General features: G+C 31.4%; 1 protein-coding gene across 1 annotated transcript in view; it reads right to left on the bottom strand.

Moving 5' to 3' along the window:
- The window catches only part of LOC106467548 (ubiquitin-conjugating enzyme E2-17 kDa), a 15787-nt gene extending 4720 nt beyond the window's left edge, over positions 1-11067 (bottom strand). Inside the window, exons 1-3 of the mRNA XM_013927910.2 lie at positions 10914-11067; positions 7102-7165; positions 2937-2968 (exon numbers count right to left, since the gene is read on the bottom strand). Of these exons, the coding sequence (XP_013783364.1) occupies positions 2937-2968; positions 7102-7165; positions 10914-10937 (120 nt within the window). The 5' untranslated portion in view covers positions 10938-11067. The remainder of the gene's footprint in view (positions 1-2936; positions 2969-7101; positions 7166-10913) is intronic.
- Positions 11068-12212: the final 1145 nt, after the last annotated feature.

The raw sequence follows: 12212 nt of genomic DNA, 5'->3' as shown, positions 1-12212 counted from the left end.
GAATAATTATTGGTAAAAATCCGTTAGATTAACAACTTCTAATATATAGAAAAGCCAGTGCGTTTTGGTAACACTATATTTAAACAATGGTTTTTATGTCATATTGCTTAGCAACAAAAGTATAACCTAATATTGTTGTTAGTCTATGTATTGAAAGTATAAAAAAACAAAACTGGAAAAATATTTGTTGATTTTTTTAATTTATAGTCTCAGTTGATTAAAGAGGTTTGTTTTTATTAAAAACGTTGGTGATATAACAGAAAATAACTTAATTCAGAAATGATTTAAACTTAAAATTATACTCATATTTTTACTTTCAAGATAAATTTTATGTACTTCGGTCTAGGTGAGGTGATCCCACACTATGTCTTTACTTTAGGCTTATTATACTGACACACAGTACACTTATAAGGTTTCATAGCACCCCTCACCCCACCTTCTTATGGCCCCATTGCAATGCCATCACTAAAATTGTAATGTGCAGACAGTAATCAAACTATTCTAACTAGATAAATGAATTTTGGCTTTAATGACGACTCCTGTTTCAAGAAATCAAGTGTGATGTGACACACACACACTGGCTTATATATAGGTTAGATTACACACAATATTGAAATCTACAGATAAGAATGTACACTATGTACAATAATATCAAAAACATTTTATTTTAAGTCTGAAATAAGCATTTAACAAATATCAGAAATTACTTAAAATACCAAATAATAGTTTTTAAAGCTCTTGTCGACCCACGTGCATATTTTTTGTATATCATACTCTGCCTTTACACGTAATCTTTCTTGCACACTTGTTCATCCTTGTGACACACTTCCAAAAATCCATTAGATGAAAATAATGGTAAACAGTATTCACTAACACACATATTAATAACCCGAGGTTTGGCACTCGATCTACTGTACTTATCCTCATTATGGTTGGCTCAGCACCTAAGAGTTTTTGATTATTTTAATTTAGTTGCATTACCTATAATTTCATGTGCCATTCAACTGAGCTCCTTTGCCTTTTCACTTAAATACACAAAACTTTTACAAATTGTATTTTATTTAAAGGATATTTGCAAAGTTACACGAAAGTTACCTGTGGACAGACACCTCTAGTTTGAACTGACAGGCTATATGGAAGGTAGTTAGTCAACTACACTGATTACCAACTCTTGGACTGCTCTTGTTTGATCAAATATACCAACAGACCTAAAGTACAATGGAACATGAACTATGAACCCTGGGATTCACAAGACCAGGTATTCTAACCACTAGGCCATCACTAGTTCATTATGACTTACAACTACAGATTTCCTGAACAAAGTAAGATCTGTTTTTTCATATTACATGTCCTATACTTAGAATTTTTGATGTAATTAAGATTTTAACACCTATTTAGCTTAAGATACTTCAGTCAAGATGTTCAAGTAGATATTCAGCAATAAAAAAAAAACTCCTAAAATCGTATCTGTGTTTCCCATATTCAAACAGTAACTTAGTGGCTGCTGCTTCAAATGCTGATCAACATTACAGTGATTTTGATTAGAAAAAAAAAGTGTTAAGCAGCTTACTGATGTGTAAAAATCCCACAGAATGTCTATTAGTTCTACAATACATACACAATACTATAAAATACTGCATATATTTAGCCTACTGTTGTTTAACCCTATCTTTACGGGTCACGTGTCAAAAGCCATGTCATCGCGTTTGTTGACTTGCATTAAAAATTTTATTGAACTACTATTTTATGAATCTACATCAATAAGTTTGGTACCAAATTGTAGATTATAATTCAAATTTTAATATTATAGTTTAGTTAATTTCTTAATTTAAAAGTAAATATTAAAAAAACACAGCTAAACATCGATTTTTGTGTGTCATGTGATATGTTGAATGTAGCACTAGTTCAAATTAGATGTTTGTGATGTCAAAATACAAAATCTACAGTTTCGTACAAATTGGGAACTCTAACTACTGATATTGACAAGCTAGAATATAAAATAAATGTACAAGGTTATGAGATTTAAGCTATTTAGACTAAAAATTTGTGTTTTTGTGTTATAATTTGTAGTCATTCTAAAACAGAAATAGCATAATTTATATTTTTTTCTAATTTTTTATTGAGGTTACGAAGTCGGTCATATCGAACCAACCCGTACAGAAATACACTAGTGAAAACAACAAATAAAATAGTTTTTTTTAAATAAAGGTTTACGAGAAAATCTTTAATTAAAAAAATCTTAATACGTAATTTAAAAACTTGATATTTTGTGTACGAAAACCTTGTAATGTTTACCAATAACTTGCAAAATTTTGCAACGATGTGCACACATTATCAAAAATCATAGTATAATTTACCATCGTGGATACTTCAGTGGTTACAAGTGTAATTCCATCCAACCCATAATGAAAGTGTTAAAACATTGAGCCAAACTGCTCTGAAACAACTAAGTTGTTCACAAGTTTTTATAAATTGATCCAAACAGGAAATAATACTATAGATGTAATACACAAAGTCAATAATTTTCTTTTTAATCAATTTAATTCACACAAAACACTTGGGGTACTACATCCATATCAGTCAACTTGCATCAGTCTCTTCGAAAGGAAAAGAAACTTTTTTTCAATTTTTTAATAATAAATATTATACTATACACTGCACAATTAATCAAGGTTTGATCTAGAATGAATGTAAATTGTCAAAAATCTTCTCTTTTTTAAAGTTAATAATTTCCTATTTCATTACATTATTTATAAATACTATGAAGTGTTTTCAAAATTAGCCACTCTGTACTACTTGGAATTGTTAAAAATTCATCACTAATGTTAAAAGTAAGTAATGTGTCACTCAGAGCCCTCAGTGATAATAACAATACAGTAAACTCTACAATGTAATACAACCACACAAGGTTAAACAAAGGATATAACAATACTTACTGGTCCCATGATAGTGGCTTGCCAGTGAAATACTGAAAGTGAAAAAATAAAAATACTATTAAAGCACAAGTTTAAAATATTTTCTGCTACCTTATTCCAAAGATTAATAATATGGTAAAAGTTAAAGATACTACAGTTAGTTTATATACCAAAAACAGTAACACAGGAGAAATAAAACATGCTTTTTGGTTAGAAGAAAGGGCTTGACATACAACAAATGCTCAAAGAAATAAAACTGGTATTACAGGACAGTAATGCTATAATTTGTTTTAGTGAGACACTTTCTTTACACAAATCAATATCTCAGATTTTCTACTGTTTTCTAACATCTACTTGTGTACACGTGAAAGGTTACCAAAATCACTTATAAACTACCGGTTTTGATAATAATAACAAAGTTAGCATCTATAAAACAAGTCTACACAAAGTTTCACACACATACACCTTTTGAACCACTAAAATATACAAGTGCCCATTTGTAACTACTTTGGTTGTTGAAGTCTTAAGGTTTTTTGTTTTTAATTAAAATATACGAAATCAACTCCCACCCCCTTCCCATTTAGTTAGTGACTGATTAATTTGTTGTTAAAGACATTTAGGTTTAACCCTATGCAAAAGGGTGGGGTTCAAAGTGTACAAGCCACGACCTTTCACAGAGTGTCATTCAACATGGCAATACATATTTGATGTCGGAGTTGTCAACTATGCAAGTTACCCTACACTGCTGACTTAGCAACAGTTAATGGTAGAGGAGAACAAGTACCAGATACAATACATATTTGATGTCGGAGTTGTCAACTATGCAAGTTACCCTACACTGCTGACTTAGCAACAGTTAATGGTAGAGGAGAATAAGTACCAGATACAATACATAGGGATACTGAAAAAAACTGTAAATATGCATTTTGGACATTATACAACAGCGTTTCTCAGAGTGGGGTCCACGAGGGTGCTCCACGGAGTCAAGTAGTGTCCAAAATTTGGTAAAATATGACTTATAGAATAAAAAATATTTTTCATACAATTAAATTTATAAGAATTAAAACATTTACTTTTGGAATACAGCTTTTCGTGTGCAAGAATCCTTTTTTCAAAACAAAATCTGATATGTTTGGTGTCTGGGGTGAAAAAGAAATTAAATAAAAGGGGTCCTCAGGTTACTGAAGTTTAAAAATCACTGTCCTAAAGGTTATGAAGACACAATATGCAAACTATACCACCATCTTGCACTCCAGCTTGTCAGATTTAGTCAGACTGACATCATTAATTCACAAACGTGTCTTAAGTACAAATACTTTTGTAACACATTTGACACCAAAAATGTGTACATTTCACTAAAAGCTTGCCACATTTAGATACATATAGTAAATATGGAATTACAGTCAAAAATCTTTCTCCGATACGGGTTCCGTCCATGAACCGAGCCTGTGCATATTCAGTTAAGCAACTTCAATAACTAGTGGATTTTAATGTTACTAAGACTCAAATATAGTATTCAAGATCCATGCATATAACACAAAAACAAAGTTAGTTACGAAACACCGTATTATGGTTTCATTTTTATTTACCAATGGTGCTGCAGAATGCTGGGTGCAGGATACATGTTTTCCTTGGCACTTAAAATATTTCACAAATGAGTAAAACATACTAACTATATTCTTGAAAATGTACACTATACAAAAATTTTTCATTTCCATGCGTGCATATTTATCATCCACATTCATTTTATTTTTACTGACACAGAAAGCATGATTATAATCCTGAATATATTAGTGTATCTTCAAAAAATATGACAAGCTTTCAATCAAATGTAAAAACCAAAAAAATCCAACGTGTTACAAATGTATTTGTACTCGAGATACGTCTGGGAACTTCTTGCATCAACCTGACTCAAATGCCAACAACGTGGAGTGCAAGTTCTACTCCGTCCCTTTAGAATGGTCAAGCTTGGCCTGTTGAAATTACTGGCGGTTTTTTTACATATTGTTAATTCTTTAATCATTTGTAATATATTATGATAATGTGCTATTATTACTTTATGCAAATTAGCACAAAGTACTTCTTTGAAGAAAACATTATTATAAATTTAACAAAGTAACAAAAGTACGATGTTTCAACAAAGTTTTAACTAATAGTGTAGTTAAAGTACCTTGGCACCTCAGGATGCTAGTTTAAAGGGCTGTGTTTTTCAATAAAGATGGCTTTTTTTATTTTAAGTTTCTTGATGTTTGGTTCTTTGTTTGAAATTACAATGTTTTTAATATAGTCACCACATTACATATATCTTCATCAAATCAGGTGGACATAGTTAGGTCTAGTGAATTTGGTAGGCAATGGCAAAATATTCTGATAATTCAAACAAATATTGAATATTACTTTTAAATTTATCCTATTCAAACACTGTACATAAATAAATTGTTTAACTGGTTACTTAGTTATTTCTAATTGCAACTGTGATTTGTTTTAAATAAAAACATTACTCTTACTAGTGATAAAACATATTTCTATTACTTGATTTACAGAAGCACAATGGGGGGAGTTGCTGCATATATTAAAAACAAATAAAACGTTGATTGCATGGATGTCTCGTGATTAGCAATTTCCCCAGTAGGAAACGTTCAACTATCTTAAAAGTCAAAGTTCATCAAAATAATCTTTTAGCCAAGTTTTATTTATTTTTTGGCAAAGTGTATAAATGATGACTGCCAGAAGATGTCATCATATTAAACCGAGTACTTTGAAAATAGCTTTAATTACAAATGGGCAGATTAATCTCACATTAGAATAATTCAACTTTTGAAGCTGGTGTAGATCTTTTAAAATTTAGTACAAATCTCTGTTACCCTATTATCTTCATACTGAAAATAAAAAATTATGTATCTTCAGCTATAATAGTTATATTTTTAACTGAAGTTGTTGTCTATTACTGTTACTGTAATAAAGTTCAACTACATTAAAAATACAAATATTACTAAATCACACAATGAAAAAAAAAATTTTGTTTTCTCCTCCTGTTTTGTGCACCCCCTTCAAAGACCACATCCTACCCCCCTGGAGTACCCATACAACACTGAAAAAAAAACTGAAATAATCATTAAATAATTCCCATGATTAACTAATTAGCTAATTCCATTAATTGCCCAGCTTTAGTTTAATAAGATCATTCCTAGCCAGTGTAATGAAAGGAGTTGCACTTATAAATTTCCCTTTTTTTTTTTTAAACTCGTACAATACCAGGTGTCATACAAGCTTATGTCCACTGATTTAAATTAGCTTTTATTGTTGGTTGGTTGTTTATGAATTTCGCTCAAAGCTATACAAGAGCTATCTGCACTAGCTGTCCCTAATTTAGCAGTGTAAGACTAGAGGGGAAGGCAGCTAGTCATCACCACCCACCGCCAACTCTTTTACCAACGAATAGTGGAATTGATCGTCACGTTATAACGCTCCCATGGCTGAAAGGGCGAGGATGTTTGGTTGATGGGGATTCAAACCCGTGACCCTCAGAGTGCGAGTCGTGCACCCTAACCACCTGGCCATCCCGGGCCGATTAGCTTGTACATGAAATAAATAACCATTTCTAAATAGCTTTTATTTAAAAGTCCAATGAATACTTCTAAGATAAGCCAAGTATTGCCTCACACTTTTTGATACATACCGAGACCTGGATAAAATCTTGAAGAGAAAAACCTAGGACAAAATAATAATTTATAACTGGTCATTAAAAACATTTTTTTATTACTTTCACAGAAGAGATTATTACATAAAATGCAAGTTGTGCTTGCGGTTACCGATATTTGTTTCCTCAGTAAGGCTTGCCAATTAGACTACAAAACATGACAGGGAACAGTGTTACCATGGTACATGTAACTTGTTAAAACTTGGCATTCACTTCTCAAGATATTTCTTTACTCACTCTTTACCATCTCCAAGCTTTCCAAGGATTTTACTTCAATTCTATATAAATATCTATTAATAAACAAAACTGTAAAATGTGTTTCTTAACAAGATAAATAGAGATGAAAGGATACTGTCAATAAGGATAAAGACAATTTAATAAGTGATTTTGTCAAGGTTAAACAATGTGTATAGGATATGCAAATCATTGATTGAAAGTACCAGTTAAATGAAACTAATCTTTTCTTGAATTTAAAAACAAGCTTACAGTCATCTCCAACAGGACCTGCTGAGCACTGAGCTGGGGGATCACGACCAAGGTCTTGTAGCTCCTACAACAGACAAAATACACTGATGTACAAATATCGATATATGCCACTTTGATGGACTCAGAAACTATGTTCAAGACATGTTTCTGTTGCAAAAATTTGTTTTTTTTGTCCATATATACATATATATATATATACTGCATTGTTATTAACAATATGAATCTTTCACATTGATCCTTATTTTCTCAGCAATGCTAGCTAGCCAATGAAACAGGAAGAAAATGTTAAGTTATTAAAACTAACAAAAAACATCAGTGCTACTTTTAGTAAAATAAAATATTAGATCTCTTCAGATTAAAAAAATCAATTTATTTGTCTGGATTTTTGAACATCAACCAATGTGTGTTAGATTCAATTTAAAATAGTAACGTATCCAAGTCAAACATTCTCCATATTAAAATATTTTTCAGTAATCTAAAACTTCTTACAAAATAAAATGACTCAGCAGGAAAAGAAAAAAAATGGTTTTAGAAACATTTTTCTATGAAGATTGAAAACCATTAACTTATTAAAACACTCATAAAAAAATTATTGAATTATAAATGTTCAATATAAAATGGATGGTTAATTGACAAAAAAAAAGGCTTACTAACCATTTACTTATTCAGAAATATCCCTATACTTTGATTGCATAACATTACTGGCAGCCATAATAGAAGCCAAGCAGAATATTCCAGTTATCAAAACTCACAAACTTTTTTTCAACGAGGTATACGTGTCATATAAAATAAAACCATTATTTCACTAGATTGACGCCTATAGATATAATATATTTTCAGTCTCATCATTTATTAGCTATACTACAGGTCACATTAACATATGTATATATTACAACAAAATTCTGCCTGCACACAGAAAATTAACATACCGTGTGTACTGTTCATTTTTTTTTTTAATATTCACGTTGTGGCTGAACATAACAGCAGGAGTTCTTAAACCACATTAATTCTTAAAATGAATAATACTTCTCAAGATACATTTAGCAATAGTAATATTACTTGCAGTGTCTGGCACTGCCTTCCAGGTCCTACCTAAAGTCCATATCAAAATCTCTCAGCAGTAGTACCATTAATTTACTACTAGTCTTACTAATGTTGTACAATTTCATGGCTAACCGACTAACTGAAGATAATGATAACTTTATCCAAATACTTCTTTGAAACTAAACACTTCACTAACGCAAATTAAGTAACATTCCTCAACCTGAACAGTTGCTAGATGGAAACAACAAGATGATCACATTAATTCTGAACTTAAGAACAAACAGTGAAGTCTAAAGAATGATAAAAAAAACTTGTACTAGACAATATTTACCCAAGGGTTTTGAGAAAGGTTAGGATGTGCGTGAGTTACTTGCTGTTATTTTTTCCAAGTCTTTAAACAGTGGGCAGGTGCCATAAGATTGGAAGTTGGCTAATGTTACTCCTATTTTCAAAGGTGATAAGATTGTCCCCATAATTATAGACCTATTAGTTCTACATCAGTGGTGGAAAAAGTTATTGACAGTCTTATAAAAGATGTTTACAAAGTCATTTTACAAAGTTTAAAATTCTGTTGCATAACTAGCATGTTTTCACATGGGAAAAATCTTGCCTTTGTGATCTCTTGATATTCTTTGAATAGGTTACTGTTTATGTAGATGGGGGTAAGGGTGGGGATGTGGTGTTTCTGGGTTTTCAGAAAGCATCTGACAAGGTGCCACATAAAAGGTTTATTAAAAAGTTATCTCTATAGATGTTGGGAATAGGTTGGCTCATTGGATAGAAAACTGGTGAGATGAAAAAAATCAGAGGGTTGTTACAAATGGAGATCAGTCAAACTGGATTACTGTCATGAGTGGAGTAGCTCAGGGGTTAGTGTTAGCACCTCTGGTCTTTTTGATTTACATCAATGGCAAAGATGAAGGAATGGTCAATATACTACTTAAATTTGCTGATGACATTAAAGTTTTAAGTATTGCTGGCTGCGAGGAGGATGCTACTGCTTTACAAAAGGTTTTGAATTACTTGCTGAGTTGGGCAAATAAATGGCAGATGGCTTTTCGTCATAATAAATGCAAGGTAATGCATGTTGGATATTACAATTTGAATTATAAGTATAATTTTGATGGGAATAACCTTAACAGGGTTATTGAAGAAAAAGATCTCAGTTTTCTTGTTGATCAGTCTCTTGAATCATCCAAGCAATGTACTGTTTTTAGTGGTAAATAGGATTTTAGGTTTATCTACAGAAATACTGAATACGTCTAAAGAGATTATAATGTCATTGTCTTGGACTCTAGGTCATTGGTTTGGTTACAGTTAAAGTATTGTGTTCAGTCTTAGGCTCCTTACCTCATAAAGGACACTGAATTGTTGGAAAGAGCTCAGGAGAGAGTTACTAGGAAGATACCCGAGATGAAAGGATATCAAATGAGGATACGTTAACATCACTGAACTTGTTTTCTCTTTGGAAAAAGAGTTAAAAGTTGTTTACATTTGTTAAGGGAATTGATAGTGTTGATATATACATATAACATTTTTCATATATAATGTGAGAATAGTAAGAGTAGGGAATACAATTTTTGGTAAGAACAAAGTCATCTTCAGCTAAAAAAGCTATATTTTTATATCAGGGTGTCTGGCCTCTGGAACAAGTTCCCTTCAGATTTGGTGGATGCAGTTAATATAAGAGAAATCTGGATAAAAATTTGAATGATAAGGGCTGGCTCCAAGTTTTGTTTTTTGAATGGAATGGTAGTTTAATGGATAGGACAACCTTAATGGATCAAAAGGTCTCTTATTGTCCTTTAATGTTATATGAATGACTAGCATGCTAACAACTGAAAACAAATGACTACTTCACTGCTAACTTAAAGTAATACACTAACTCAATGATTCACTGGTTCTCGTATTTATAATCTACTCTCATTTCTTGGTACTTTCTGATTTTATTAGAACCTTAAAGTAAAAATTAGAGCTTTCTAAGTATTCTATACCTACTCCCACACACTTACTTTATCTTAACATCCTATGAACTCTAGCTAATAATAATATCCAAGTTAAAACATTGAAACGTAGCTCCATAACAATAACCTACTAGTTGTACAACTAGTATTACCACTAGTAGAGCATTATAAGTTATTCATACTAATAATAAGTTATTATAATAATATTAATCAGAAGGACGTGTAATCAGTTTACATAGACAAACAGAAAATTACAGTTAGTCTCAACGACTCATCATATTTAAACAATGAGAACTTGAATCATCATATTATAACAATGAGAACTTGAATCATCATATTATAACAATGAGAACTCGAATCATCTTATTATTCCTTTCGTATCGTACATATGAAACCTTACAGTGTTAGTGTTACAGTCACAGAATATAAAACAAAAAGTAGTTAGGCCTCCAGTCCAGCACTCTTCTATAAATTATAATAATTTAATAGATTAATTTAACATAAACCTTGAAATAATATCATGCGTTAATACATAATATCATAAACAGTCATGAATATATTACTTACAAGCGTTAACACAAATCATTAATAAGTTTTTCGCTCTAACTCTCATTTGTTAAAAAATAACTTCTAATCTATTCTAATAGTAATTACTAATAGTTATACCGAGGAATGAGAAGACCCCTAAGCCTATTTCCAAACGAGCAAACACTGAACGAGTGATAAGTTTAGAGTAAATGAGCCACCATTTAACACAAATACAAAGAAGTTCATAAAACTTCATTTCATTGCTTTAAATGTTACCTTATTAATCCGTTTTAATGCCATCTGCTAAATGAAAATTTTATATTTCTCACTATAAATCACCTAACACTTCCAATGACCTCAAACCCCTCCTTTCCACTTATAGACAAAATTCGAAGGCCTGTTTCCTAACATTACGATCGTAGGTTCAGGCGGATGAATACATGTCGTCATCAGAATATTCTACTGAAATGATTAGCGCTCTAAAATTACCACGTGAGGTAAACTTGTTATTGATGGATAGCTTCTTTACGTGATAATGCTAACGTTTTTTCGCTATTAATAAGAAAGTTATACAAAAATATAGGGATTTAAAAATGCTATTTCTTATTTATATTTATAATACTATGATCTTAATCTATACAGGAACTCATTGTTACTAGAGGGCGATATACCGATGTTTAGATTTGTAACAAATATTTTTAAGCGCAAAGCTGCACAATGGGCTAACTGCGCTGGGCTTACCGGGATATCGAACCCGTATTTATAACATTGCAAACCCTCAAGTTAGCATTCAGTATTAAAGATCTGTTACGTCTCCGTTCGTTAGTTAAGTTTCCGTAACTTCGTTCCGACGAAACTTTAGCGACACAAGTCCTTTCTTAAATAAAACTGGTTTATTCTTTCTGAATATAACTTTGCGATACACTTGATTTCAACAGTCGCGCTATAACAAACGTCTCTCGAGCTCGACTTCAACAGTACTCCTTTCAATTACACACTTTCTGACTGCAGTTCAATTACTCATTACCTCTGTTGTCCCGTCACGTTGTGAACGTCTTATATATACAAGACTAACACATATCTAGTAAATGCTAGGGCATTCTTGAAGGAACAGGATATTTCTAAAACAGGTGGCGTGATACTAGTCACGTGACCTCGCTGACGCAACAGATCCAATGTATTATTCTGTTTTCGAAGAATGTAGTATTAAAAAATAAAATGAGAGAAAAAATCCTTAGGTTTAAAATTTATCATATATATATTACAAGAAAAGCATAATTATTATACTTAAGAAAAAGAAAACAAAGACGCTATTTAATAAATGCTATCAAAGGTAAAGTATGCTGGTTTGTGAATGGAGCGGCTTTCGGTATTAAAGTTAAACTTATGCATAAATTAACTGAAAAATAACTGAACTTCCAAGTATTTTTTTCTCCCTCTATTGAGAGATAACTGAACTTCCATGTACTTTTTCTTAATTTTTTCTCCATCTATTGAGAGATAACTGAACTTCCAAGTATTGTTTCTTAATTTTTTCTCCATCTATTGAGAGATAACTGAACTATCAAGTATTTG

This window comes from Limulus polyphemus, unplaced genomic scaffold (assembly GCF_000517525.1).
Source record: "Limulus polyphemus unplaced genomic scaffold, Limulus_polyphemus-2.1.2 Scaffold2656, whole genome shotgun sequence".
Taxonomy (NCBI): Eukaryota; Metazoa; Arthropoda; class Merostomata; order Xiphosura; family Limulidae; genus Limulus; species Limulus polyphemus.
Note: the sequence above shows the minus strand (reverse complement) of the source record. Positions and strands in the feature narration are given on the sequence as shown.